The 12,500-nt window shown below is 36.9% G+C and overlaps 1 protein-coding gene across 1 annotated transcript in view; it reads right to left on the bottom strand.

The window, feature by feature from the left end:
- The window catches only part of LOC115217924 (peroxisomal NADH pyrophosphatase NUDT12-like), a 36,008-nt gene that overhangs the window by 4,024 nt on the left and 19,484 nt on the right, over window positions 1–12,500 (bottom strand). The window contains exons 4-5 of the mRNA XM_029787643.2: window positions 2,599–3,305; window positions 1,460–1,603 (exon numbers count right to left, since the gene is read on the bottom strand). Of these exons, the coding sequence (XP_029643503.1) occupies window positions 1,460–1,603; window positions 2,599–3,305 (851 nt within the window). The remainder of the gene's footprint in view (window positions 1–1,459; window positions 1,604–2,598; window positions 3,306–12,500) is intronic.

Raw genomic sequence — 12,500 nt, 5'->3', positions numbered from 1 at the left:
CACAAATGATGTTGGCATCAATTTTGAAATCCACGCAATACTTGGCCCCCATGCTATCCGCCCACTACAAAAAATCGAACTCAGTACACATAGCAACATTACGTCACAACTACTTTACCTCAACCAGCTGTCTTAAATACCGTACGTCAAATACGTCAAAACGGAAACGGAGCCCATAAAATTCAAATGTTCATTGGACAAATTTCTTCAAAACACCCCGGACCTATTTTTTTTTTTTTTTGTTAATGCCTCAAGAGAGGGCACTTTGACACCGTGGTTAACACGATAAATTGCTATAAATATTACAGAAAAGAAAACAAGAAACTAACTCTGAATATGCTTTTATGAATTTGAAATTCTAATTGCAAATAGATTATATTATGCAGAGGGACCAGGACCAGAGTTACTGCAAGCAAAATGAGTATCAGTAAATGTTTTTGCGATGATGACAGTTTCTTCATGTTTGAAGATCATGAGGAAGATCGGCACGGCCTCAATTGGCTATGAAAGCTGATCCTTGACGCTACTGGATTTTTCTTCATGTCTGTGCTTAGTAGTGTTAACATGAGACTCAATCAGTGCAGTCTGACCCCCACTCTTGAGTCTTGGAAATCTAAAGTGGTTCAGTGAGCTCGGACGGCTGTGGTGACCAGCAAGCTGTAGGTTTTACCTTGGAGTGGTCCCCACTTTCGTTGGTAAAATTACCTTACATGATTCAAGCTTTCCACCTATCATGGAATTACTGGAATGGAGTCAAAGAGAGCACCGGACCCCCTAAGGAACTACACTCCTTGATTTGCTGTCAATTTGACCCTCCTCTAGTCTTTTACTTTCCCAAAGCATTTACAAGGCAGTGGGGATTGTGCTTGGAGTTCTTTCCAGTAACATAATAACTAACCGAAAACCGGCAGCAAAGGTGCCTAAAAGAGGTAATTCGAAACTTCTAGAGCCCTGGAACTCCTTAACCAGGATTTCACTAATGGATGCGGTTTAAGATCGTACCCATGGCATTAATATATTTACTCATACAATTTAACAGCAACAACAGTGGAGGCGCAATGGCCCAATGGCTAGAGCAGCGGACTCGCGGTCGGAGGATCGCGGTTTCGATTCCCAGACCGGGCGTTGTGTGTGTTTATTGAGCAAAAACACCTAAAGCTCCACGAGGCTCCGGCAGGGAGTGGTGACGACCCCTGTTGTACTCATTCGCTCCAACTTTCTCTCACTCTTTCTTCCTGTTTCTTATCCACGACTTCCTACGCAACCGCTGAGCCTGGACGCGCATTCATCCATCCGTCGATGCTCTCGGTGTCGGGGGTTGACCTGCTTTCTCTTCTGCGGGTCTTACGAATAGCAAAGGACCACGTTTCTGACTTCTCCTACTCTGGGACGAAGACTGCTTCGCTCAACAGCAACAACAACAACAACAAGAATAAGAACAAGAAAGTTGACATCTTACCAGGTTCGATATAACCAGAGACACAGAAGAACATATTGGAGGGGAAATTTTTCTTGAGCCCCATCAGACAGTGAGTTTGGGAAGAATTGACGACAAGAACTACAACATTAGGGTCCACACGTGGGTAGTTCGTATTCAATAAACCTGAAGGAGAAGAACATATTACATGACAAAATTGTTTTAATTACTTCAAAGCGATTATATTTGTACGCATTCTGTTTCTTTCTTAGCGACAGGGGGCTAAACATAGAGGGGACAGACAAACGGATCAAGTCGATTACATCGACCCCAGTGCGTAACTGGTACTTAATTTATCGACCCCGAAAGGATGAAAAGTAAAGTCGACCTCGGCGGAATTTGAACTCAGAACATAGCGGCAGACGAAACACCTATTTCTTTACTATCCACAAGGGGCTAAACACAGGCAGGACAAACAAGGACAGATAAACGGATTAAGTCGATTACATCAACATCAGTCCGTAACTGGTACTTAATTTATCGACCCCGAAAGGATGAAAAGTAAAGTCGACCTCGGCGGAATTTGAACTCAGAACGTAGCAACGGGCGAAATACCGCGAAGCACTTCGCCCGGCGTGCTAACGTCTCTACCAGCTCGCCGCCTTTACATTTGTATATATTATATTTGTATGCATTTGTCATTGCTGTGTGTGCGTGCGTGAGTGTGTGTGAGAAAGAGACAGAGAGTGTGTGTGTGTATGTGTATGTGTGTGCGTGTTTGTGTGTGTTCGTGTGTGTGTGTGTGCGTGCGTATATGTGTGCACGTGTGGGTGCGCGCGCGTATGTGTGTGTGTATTTGTGTTTGCGTATGAGTGTGTGTGTGTGTGTCTGTACGTGTGTGTGAGCGTATGTGTGGGTGTGTGAGGTGTGTGTTTGTTTGTTCCCAACCATCTCTTGACAAATGCTGTTGGTCTGTTTGCGTCCTCTGATTTAGTAATACGGCAAAATGACCCCCACTAGAATAGGTACCAAGCTATAAAAATAGGTAGCGAGGTTGATTCATTCGACTAAACTCTTCAAAGATGTGCCCCAGCATGGCCGCAGTTCAATGATTGAAACAAACAAAAGATATAAAAGATAAATGATAAAAGATAAAGAATATTTAGAATTATATTACGAACCTGATCGACTCAAACATTTTCCGTTAGTGCATTCTCGTTTAAGTCCGGCGTCTTCCGGGATCGTTCGGCAACCGCAGGTGGGGCAGAATTGGTGGTCCATGTGCCACAAAATCAACGAACAAGCTTCAGAAAAGATACACCTCTCGTATTCATTCAAATTCAAAAAAGCAGGGAAAGGTGATACGAAGTGACCATTGGGCAAGATACTCTCAAGTTTATCTTTGTCCATCGAAGACACATCAATAGCGAACCATGCACGGTCTTTCTTTGATTGTTCGTTTTTCGTCTGAAGTGGTTCCGTTCCTAAAAAGATGTTTAATGATTTTTCTTCGTTCAAAAAAAAATCGATATCTTTATAACTAGCCGCGATTAGTTGATGTCTCTGAGGTGTATCGTCGTTAGATTGTTTTTCTGGTGAAACATAGATTTGAAGATCTGAAAATAAAAGGAATTGAGTGCTGACGTCCTTCTTCTTGGTATCCAGCCATAGAAGATCTTTCCGTTTGTCTGAGCAGCGTTGTAAGACATTGAAGGAAACGTGTTTCTTCTCCAGGTTTTCTATAAGAGGTTTGTTGCTCTCGTTAGAAATCGATGATCTCGGGGATGAGCTCTCGTTACTCAGTATAGAAGCAATTCTTTTTCTACTCCATATTTTGGCAATGTCAGCAGCAGTGTGGCCTCCGTTTGTCTGCAGATCACTTCTACACCTGATCAAATACAAGAAAATAAAACATAACTTTAAGCATGTGTGTATGCATATATGTATTCATGTAGGTATATGTATGTATGCATATATGTATTCATGTAGGTATATGTATGTATGTGCGCCTGTGCATGAATATATATATATATATATATATATATGTGTGTGTGTGTGTGTGTGTGTGTGTGTGTATGTATGTATACATATATATATGTATACATAGATATATATATATACATACATATATAGACATATATATGTATAAATATATATAAATATATATATATACATATATATATATATATATATATATATATGTGTGTGTGTGTTGTGTGTGTGTGTGTGTGTGTATAGAGAGGGACGCAAATATTCACACACAGCCATATTTGTATATATATGTGTATACATATGTATGTGTATAAATAGATGTATGTATATACATGTTAGGTGAAAGAGAGAGAGAGAAAGAGAGAGACTTATAATTCAAAAAAGCATACACCCTGGGTGAAATAAACAAAATCAATAATTAGTTTAACAGACGTTTTCTTTAAGTAGCGATAAAATCACTCAGCTATGAAATACCACTTATTTTGTCATAAGTAAACATCCTTAATTAGTTTTACAGTTACATTTACTCACAAACAAGCAAATTATTATAAGTTAACTAATGTTCATCAAAACAACAATATTTACAAACACTTTACGATAAAGGAACTTGACTAAAAAACCGAGGAAAATATCTTAGATAAGCAGACAAAACTAAATAAACAAATAAAAAAATACGCCCGTAACTCCTTATCAATAAACACAAGAAAAAGAAGCACCACTCCACAAAAATAAACACTCGTGAAGCAGAAAAATAACATCAATCAGCAAACGTCAGACAATAAACACAAGCATGGGATTCATACGTAAAACAATTAATATAAACACACAACCAAACTGAGTAGTTAGAGATCTCGCCTGCGGATGGTAGTAGCGTGAAACTCGAGTCAAAAGTCAAACATCTGGTTAACCCTTGAGAAGCTGACATCACCAATTGATGTTTCAAAAAGTTTTTGTAGATATGGCCATGTATCCAAGCCCGAGCGTCTTCTTCGTCAAATGTGCCAAAACGCAAGCGGCTCTTATCGATGGAGAGATGAATTCGCAAATAGATGATGTTCACGATGATGCTATAGATAGTGCAAAAGAAACCGATACTTAAACTAGCTCTGGATAGAAAAAAATGCACTGATTTTCTTCATGTGAACATTCGTTTCACGTCAACAATGCCGGAATCTCAGATGACTTTAAGTTCACACCGGATGCGGAGAATAGTGAATATTTTACGGTTTTTTTCAATAATGAGATAGTTAATTTTATTCCGCGTTAGACTGGCAATAGTTTATTTTTTATTATTTAAAATGAAAATAAGTATAAAAATTTACCTTAAGAAAAGAGATTTCTTTTTGTGCCCGTTTGGCATACTCATGCAACCCGTACGTACTGTTCAAAAGTCAATAACCTACATGTATAGTGTGTGATTAAGGGGTTAATTTTATTTAATTTTCTATTTTGTTACAAATTTTGCTTTTCTATATTTTTAATTCTTTGCTATTTTATTGCAAATAACCTTTGAGTTCTCCCAACTCTCTGTTTCTAGCAATTTATCTACCTATGTGTATGTATGTGTGTGTGTGTATGTGTGTGTGTGTGTGTATGTGTGTGTGTACATATACACAGGCATATATATGTAATGCATACACAATATATATATATATATATATATATATATATAATCAATGTATATATACATGAATGTATACACACATATATGTACGCAATGTGTGTGTGTGTGTGTGTGTGTGTGTGTAGGCAATAACAATAAGGTTAGTCGGAGGAAATTATCAAATTCCTTATGTATACAAATTTTTCAATGAAGAGATATGGAACGAAGCAAAATAAAATGAAATAAAACAAAGCAGAATAGGTATATTTTCATATTTAAGAATTTTTGTGCCTCTTCTATATATCAGGTCTTCCCATAAGTTCTGTCCGATTTTACCTTTTATTAAAATTGAATGAAATTTAATAGTATTTTAGAATGTCTAATAGAAGTAAAAATTATTTTTATACATTTGTGTGCATTTAAACTAATTAGATATTATTTTACAGAATAATAGAATTAAACTTTCTTTGATTAAAACCCTTTCTAACATGGAAGTATGCAAAGAGCATTTGAGGCACATAATGCTTTGAGTACAAAAAAGAAAACTCTGCAGCCGCAGCGACTCGAAACATACACTCAGTTTATGGGAAAGAATGCTTGAATGGGAGAACTTGCAGAAGATGGTTTGCAAAATTCAGAAGTGGAGATTTCAGCCTTGAAGATGAAGATCGAACAGGACGTCCAGTTGAGTTTGATGATAAGCTCCTTGAGGCTTTACTTGAAGAAAATCCTGCATTATCAGTTGAAGAATTGGCAATAAAGCTTAGTTCAAACCATACAACTGTTCATCGCCATTTTCAACAACTTGGAAAAGTTCCTTAACTTGGCAAAATGGGGGCCTCGTGAAATATCCGAAAGCAACCGCAAATCCCGAGTTGACATCTGCTCTTCCCTCCATTCTCGCGAACTCATTTCACGCTTTTTGGATAAACTTGTGACTGGTAACGAAAATGGGTCTTCTATCGAAATGTTAAACGTCGTAAACAGTGACTTAGTAAAAGGGGATATCGATTATTTCGTCTGCCGCTACGTTCTGAGTTCAAATTCTGCTGAGGTCGACTTTGCCTTTCATCCTTTCGGGGTCGATTAAATATGTACCAGTTACGCACTGGGGTCGATATAATCGACTTAATCCCTTTGTCTGTCCTTGTTTGTCCCTTCTGTGATTAGCCCCTTGTGGATAGTAAAGAAATAGGTATTTCGTCTGCCGCTACGTTCTGAGTTCAAATTCTGCCGAGTTCAACTTTGCCTTTCATCCTTTCGGGGTCGATTAAATAAGTACTAGTTACGCACTGGGGTCGATATAATCGACTTAATCGCTTTGTCTGTCCTTGTTTGTCCCCTCTGTGTTTAGCCCCTTGTGGGCAATAAAGAATTAAATAAAGTCCCACTGCGTGGCATCTTGGGCAAGTGTCTTCTGCTATAGCCCCGGGCCGACCAATGCCTTGTGAGTGGATTTGGTAGACGGAAACTGAAAGAAGCCTGTCGTATATATGTATATATATATGTTTTGTGTGTGTATATGTTTGTGTGTCTGTATTTGTCCCCCTAGCATTGCTTGACAACCGATGCTGGTGTGTTTATGTCCCCGTAACTTAGCGGTTCGGCAAAAAGAGACCGATAGAATAAGTACTGGGCTTACAAAGAATAAGTCCCGGGGTCGATTTGCTCGACTAAAGGCGGTGCTCCAGCAAGGCCGCAGTCAAATGACTGAAACAAGTAAAAGAGTAAAAGAGTAAAAGAGTAAAGTGGGTAAATGTTGGGGTGAGGGGTAGATGTGAAGAAGTGATAGAGATGGGAGAGTCTAGAGATACATCGAGAAGATCAAATGGTTTCAGTTAGCTCCACTTGTTAGCCAGCTTGCATAAACGATATGTATGTTTACAATATGTATGTGTCTACGTATACATGTATGTGAATAAATACATATATATGTCTATATATAAATGCGCGTGTGTGTGTGTGCGTATGTTTGTGTGCGCGTGTGTGTACTAACAAGAACTTCTTAATCAGAGAAGTCACAATTTTGGATAAGTAACAAGTCAAAATACAATACTTGCACATACACAATTAAACACACTGCTGGACACGTGACGTTCTGTAAATAAACATATTCAAATTTATGCAAACATTATGTGTACTTTTGACTAAAAATTTCTCCCTTGTTTTAATTTCTGAGGCTAACGAAGACATGGGAGGGAGAAAAATATACTTATTTTTCCCATGACATATTTATACACATACAGGGTGTCCAAACAATGTATATACACCCTAACAGCTGATAACTTAATTTTCATTTATTTTTAGATATAACCCATTACATAACACACACACGCACACACACACATATATAGATGCACACGCGCACATATATATATTTACATATATATATATATATATATATATATATATATATCACGTGATCACGTGACCGACCAGTCCATCAGATGTAGTTACACATCGCTGGTCACAATGCGTTCGCATTGTTTTAGCCTTCGAATGACGCCACCCCGCTGGCTAAGCGAGCTGACCAACAGAAGAAAGAGTGGTGAAAGAATACAGCAGGGATCACCACCATCCCCTGCCGGAGCCTCGTGGAGCTTTTAAGTGTTTTCGCTCAATAAACACTCACAACGCCCGGTCTGGGAATCGAAACCGCGATCCTACGACCGCGAGTCCACTGCCCTAACCACTGGGCCATTGCGTCTCCACTTATACATATGTGTGTGTGTATATATATATATATATATATATATATAATGTGTGTGTCATTGAGTTCATGTCTATACCCACTTTCATCGCTTGATAATCAACGTTGATTCATTCATGTCTCCGTAGCATTAGCGGTTCGGCGTAAGAAAGCGATGGAATAAGTGCCAGATTTTAAAAGTAAACACTTTTAAAGTCGATTTGTTCGTCAAAAAACCATTGAAGGCGGTGCCCCATCATGGATGCAATCCAATGATTGAAACAGGTGTAAAGCAAAAGAAGGTATTAACCAAGTGTCTGTAGTCTTCAATAGACTACAGACCACCATCACAGCAGCGAAGAGGGGAGGAGGGCGTTTTAATGACATCATAGATTCCCATTAAAAACAATACACTGACACTCAGTAACCTCAGATCAGGAAAGATACTTGGAAATGTGATGTTGTAAATGTCATGTTTTTCCCGAAACCTTTCGCAACGTAGAAAAAATAAAACTGCTACAATCAGAAATAAAAAATTAGGCTCGTAATTGTGCGGTGTCGAATTTTTCAATTTCTCAGTCTTGTTTACCGGATTTACATAAATAAGAACAATAGAGATATACAATACACATCCCATAGTTGTTATTGCTATTTAGCCAGAGGTTAGTCCTGTCTGAGCGAACGCTATGATAGAAAGTATTCCAGAAGTGACCATTATGCCTTTTATTCAAACAATGTCTTCAGGACTACATAGTCCACTGTTCCAATGAGCACTCATTCCAATTTTGAAGATTGTATATATATATATATATATATATATATATATATATTTATGTATGTATGTATGTATGTATGTAAGTATGTATGTAGCATGCACACAGTGACACACATTACGTTAGTGATGGCAAACGTTCGGAAGACCACTTAAACTACATTAAGTTTTCATTTAAACTACATTCAACCTCTCATCCAAAACCCTCGTGTTTTCTGCCGACAGAACGCGTCTACTGCTATCTGCAGTCGTATGGGGGTTCTGAGTGTTATCCGCGCTCTTTTCTGGTATTCTAGCAAACACCCAGTGCATAAATATTTGTACGATTGTCGAATAACTCTACTGACAGGAAACCCAAGGTTTCTAGGCATCAATTTAATTAACGACGAATAGTACACACTCTATCTTCTCGAGTTGTGTAGTCTGAGTCACGTAGTACAAATTGATGACTACAGAGAAAATATTATCTCAGAATTATTCATAATATGCAAAAACAGACATAGAGTGTGTCCTAAAATGTGTTAGAGTATCAGAGCTGTCAGTGTGAAGTTAATTAATTAGTTAATCAATTAATCGGTAGAGGATGTGAATAAATACGTAATTAAGATTAAATTTGGAGTGTGTATTTTTAGTAAACACCTGTTTTAGTTTCATTGAAGTAAAAAACAAGTAGATTTTTAATGAATTCAATACTCGCGTTTGAACTGTTATGCAAATCAGGACATACCAATTTAATTTTACCCGTGTGTATATACAAGCTGTCTACTGAAAACACGCGCTTGTAAATTTGTTTTACATCACTCTCGCCCCCACCCCCACCCTCTCAATATGTAATACGTATAAGGCGGCAAGCTGGCAGAAACGTTAGCACGCCGGACGAAATGCTGAGAGGTATTTCGTCTGTCTGTACATTCTGAGTTCAAATTCCACTGAGATCGATTTTGCTTTTTATCCTTTCGGGGTCGATAAAAACTAAGTACCAGTTTTGAACTGGGGTCGATCTAATCGACTGGCCTGGCCCACTTCCCCAAAATTTCGGGCCTTGTGCCTAGATAGAGCAGAACAGAATATATAATACGTGTGTGTGTATGCGTGTGTGTGTGTGTGTGTGTATGTGTGGTGTGTGTGTGTGTATGTGTGTGTGTGTGTGTCCATGATACCGCACAAGGAAGAAATCACACAAACGACAAGACGTTTACTATAACGATGACTATGACAGAGCAATGACCACAACAATAACAACAACAACGGCAGCAGAAACTATATACTTACATATGTGTGTGTGTGTGTGTGTGTGTGTGTGGTGTGTGTGTGTGTGTATGTCTATATGTTCGTGCGTGTGCGTGTATATGTATGTATGTATGTACGTGCGTGCTTATATATATCTACGTAAATGTCGAACGACGAAATGAGTGCTCAACACACACACACACACACACACATATATATATACATATATGTGTGTGTATGTGTGTGTGTGTGTGTGTGTGTGTGTTGTGTGTTTATGTTTGCATGCACACACACACACACACACACGATACACGTGTGGACGCACATGTTTTATTTGCATATGTGTTTCTTTGCATACGTGAGTCAGAACACGGTACCAGTCCATGTTGCACAAACATGTCACAAAAAACAGAAAGCATTACTGCACTTATGCTTGCACCGTACTCCGCTGCAACGTGTGTTCAGTAACATCGTGCACCAATTGTTAAAATCTGAGTCATTATGTCACACCCAAACATTGACACCGTCTCATAAGATAGATCGAGAGTTTTATTTATAGTAGATACAGTATATATATATATATATATATTATATATATATATATATATATATATATATATAAAGTAAACCAAACAAGAAAACAAAAAGACAACAACGCGAGGATGTGGAACAAATAAAGTATTATTGGGCGCTCAGGAAAGAAGGGAAGAAGGAGGGCATGACGTTTCGAGCGGAGCTCTTCGTCGGAAACATAGGAGAAAGAAAGATCCCGAGGTGGGAGGACAGATGGAAAAAAATTGCAAGTGGTCTTCACGCGGTCACATACTGAAAAGCTATATATATACACTCACAAGCATATATAATATACATATATATATATATATATGTATATATATATATGCATGCATGCATACATGCATATTTGTATGACATCATCAAAAGTTCATTATATATATATGTGTGTGTATACGCATAAGTATATGTATATGCACAGGAATAAATATATGAGTTTGAGTATGTGTGTATGTATGTATGTATAAAAATGCACCCATATATATATATATATAGATATACACATACACACACACACACATATATATATATATATATACTTGGAAAAGATGCGTGGCGTTCTATCATATAATAATATAAATAATATAAATAATATATAAATATATGCATATATACATATATGTGCATACCTGCATATATATGTATATATACATGCATATATGGGTACAGGACATAAAAAAACGTAGAACACAAAGAGAAATGAAAACATAAAAACAAAAACGTAAAAACGAACTTTTTCTTGGAACAACGAAAAAAAAAGCAGAGAAACGAGACATACAACATAAAGAATATTCCTCTTCTTCAGTTGTCCCTTCTCATCTACTCCGCGACACAGTTTAACATGTTTCTATTAGAGAGTATTATTTCAAACCTATGGGGTGAGTATATATATATATGTACACTCTTTGATCGGCTGTGTGGTAAGAAGCTTGCTTACGAACCTCATGGTTCCAGGTTCAGTCCCACTGCGTGGCACCTTGGGCAAGTGTCTTCTACTATAGCCTCGGGCCGACCAAAGCCTTGCGAGTGTATTTGATAGACGGAAACGGAAAAGAAGCCCGCCGTATATATGCATTTATATATATATTATATATATATATATATATATTATATCATATATATATATATATATATATATATATATATATATATATATATATATTATACACATTATACATATATATATATATATATATATATATATATATATATACACATACATATATATATATATATATAAATTATATTAATATATATATATATATCTATATGTATATGTATGTATGTGTGTGTATATAGTGTGGTGTCTGTGTTTGTCCCCACCGGCATCGTTTGGCAACCGATGCTGGTGTGTTTACGTCCCCGTAAATTAGTGGTTCGACAAAAGAGACCGATAGAATAAGTACTAGGCTTACAAAGAATAACTCCTAGGGTCGATTTGTTTGACTAAAGGCGGTGCACCAGCATGGCCACAGTCAAATGACTGAAACAAGTAAAAGAGTAACAGTACGGTTACCATCACCAGCATGACCTCTATCACCATTACCACTACCACCAATGCCTCAACCACCGCCACCATCACTACTACCACCAATACTCCTGCCCACACCATCACCAGCACATATGTATACACACACACACGCACACACACACACATATAGATATATACCATACATACATAAAATATATGTATGTGTATAATATATATGTATATTGTATGTCGGTATATATATATATATTATATAATATATATATGTATATATATATATTATATATAATATAAATTATATAATATATATATACATACATATATATATAATATATATATACATACATATATATTATATATACTATATTATATATATATATATATTATATATATATATATAATATATATATATGTATATACTATTTATGTTCTATTCATATATATATATGTATGTATGTATATATATATATACATATATATATATGCGCATATATAGTTGCCGAAAGGGTGACAGGAAGAGTGAGGGAGAAAGGTAGTGAGAGAAAGAAAGAGAGAGACAAGATGACGAAGAAGTGTGTATTTATAGAAATTAGCCATGGGAAGAATTATAAAATAAAACAGTGAACTGTGAAGAACACAGGAGTATTTTTTTTTTTTTGGAATATTGAAATAGATTCCAGATGGTTCCGTTGTGTAGAACTGACTTTGCTTGTCTAGATTTTGGTCTGTCTTTAA

The sequence above is a fragment of the Octopus sinensis genome, linkage group LG12, assembly GCF_006345805.1.
Source record: "Octopus sinensis linkage group LG12, ASM634580v1, whole genome shotgun sequence".
In the NCBI taxonomy this organism is placed as follows: Eukaryota; Metazoa; Mollusca; class Cephalopoda; order Octopoda; family Octopodidae; genus Octopus; species Octopus sinensis.
Note: the sequence above shows the minus strand (reverse complement) of the source record. Positions and strands in the feature narration are given on the sequence as shown.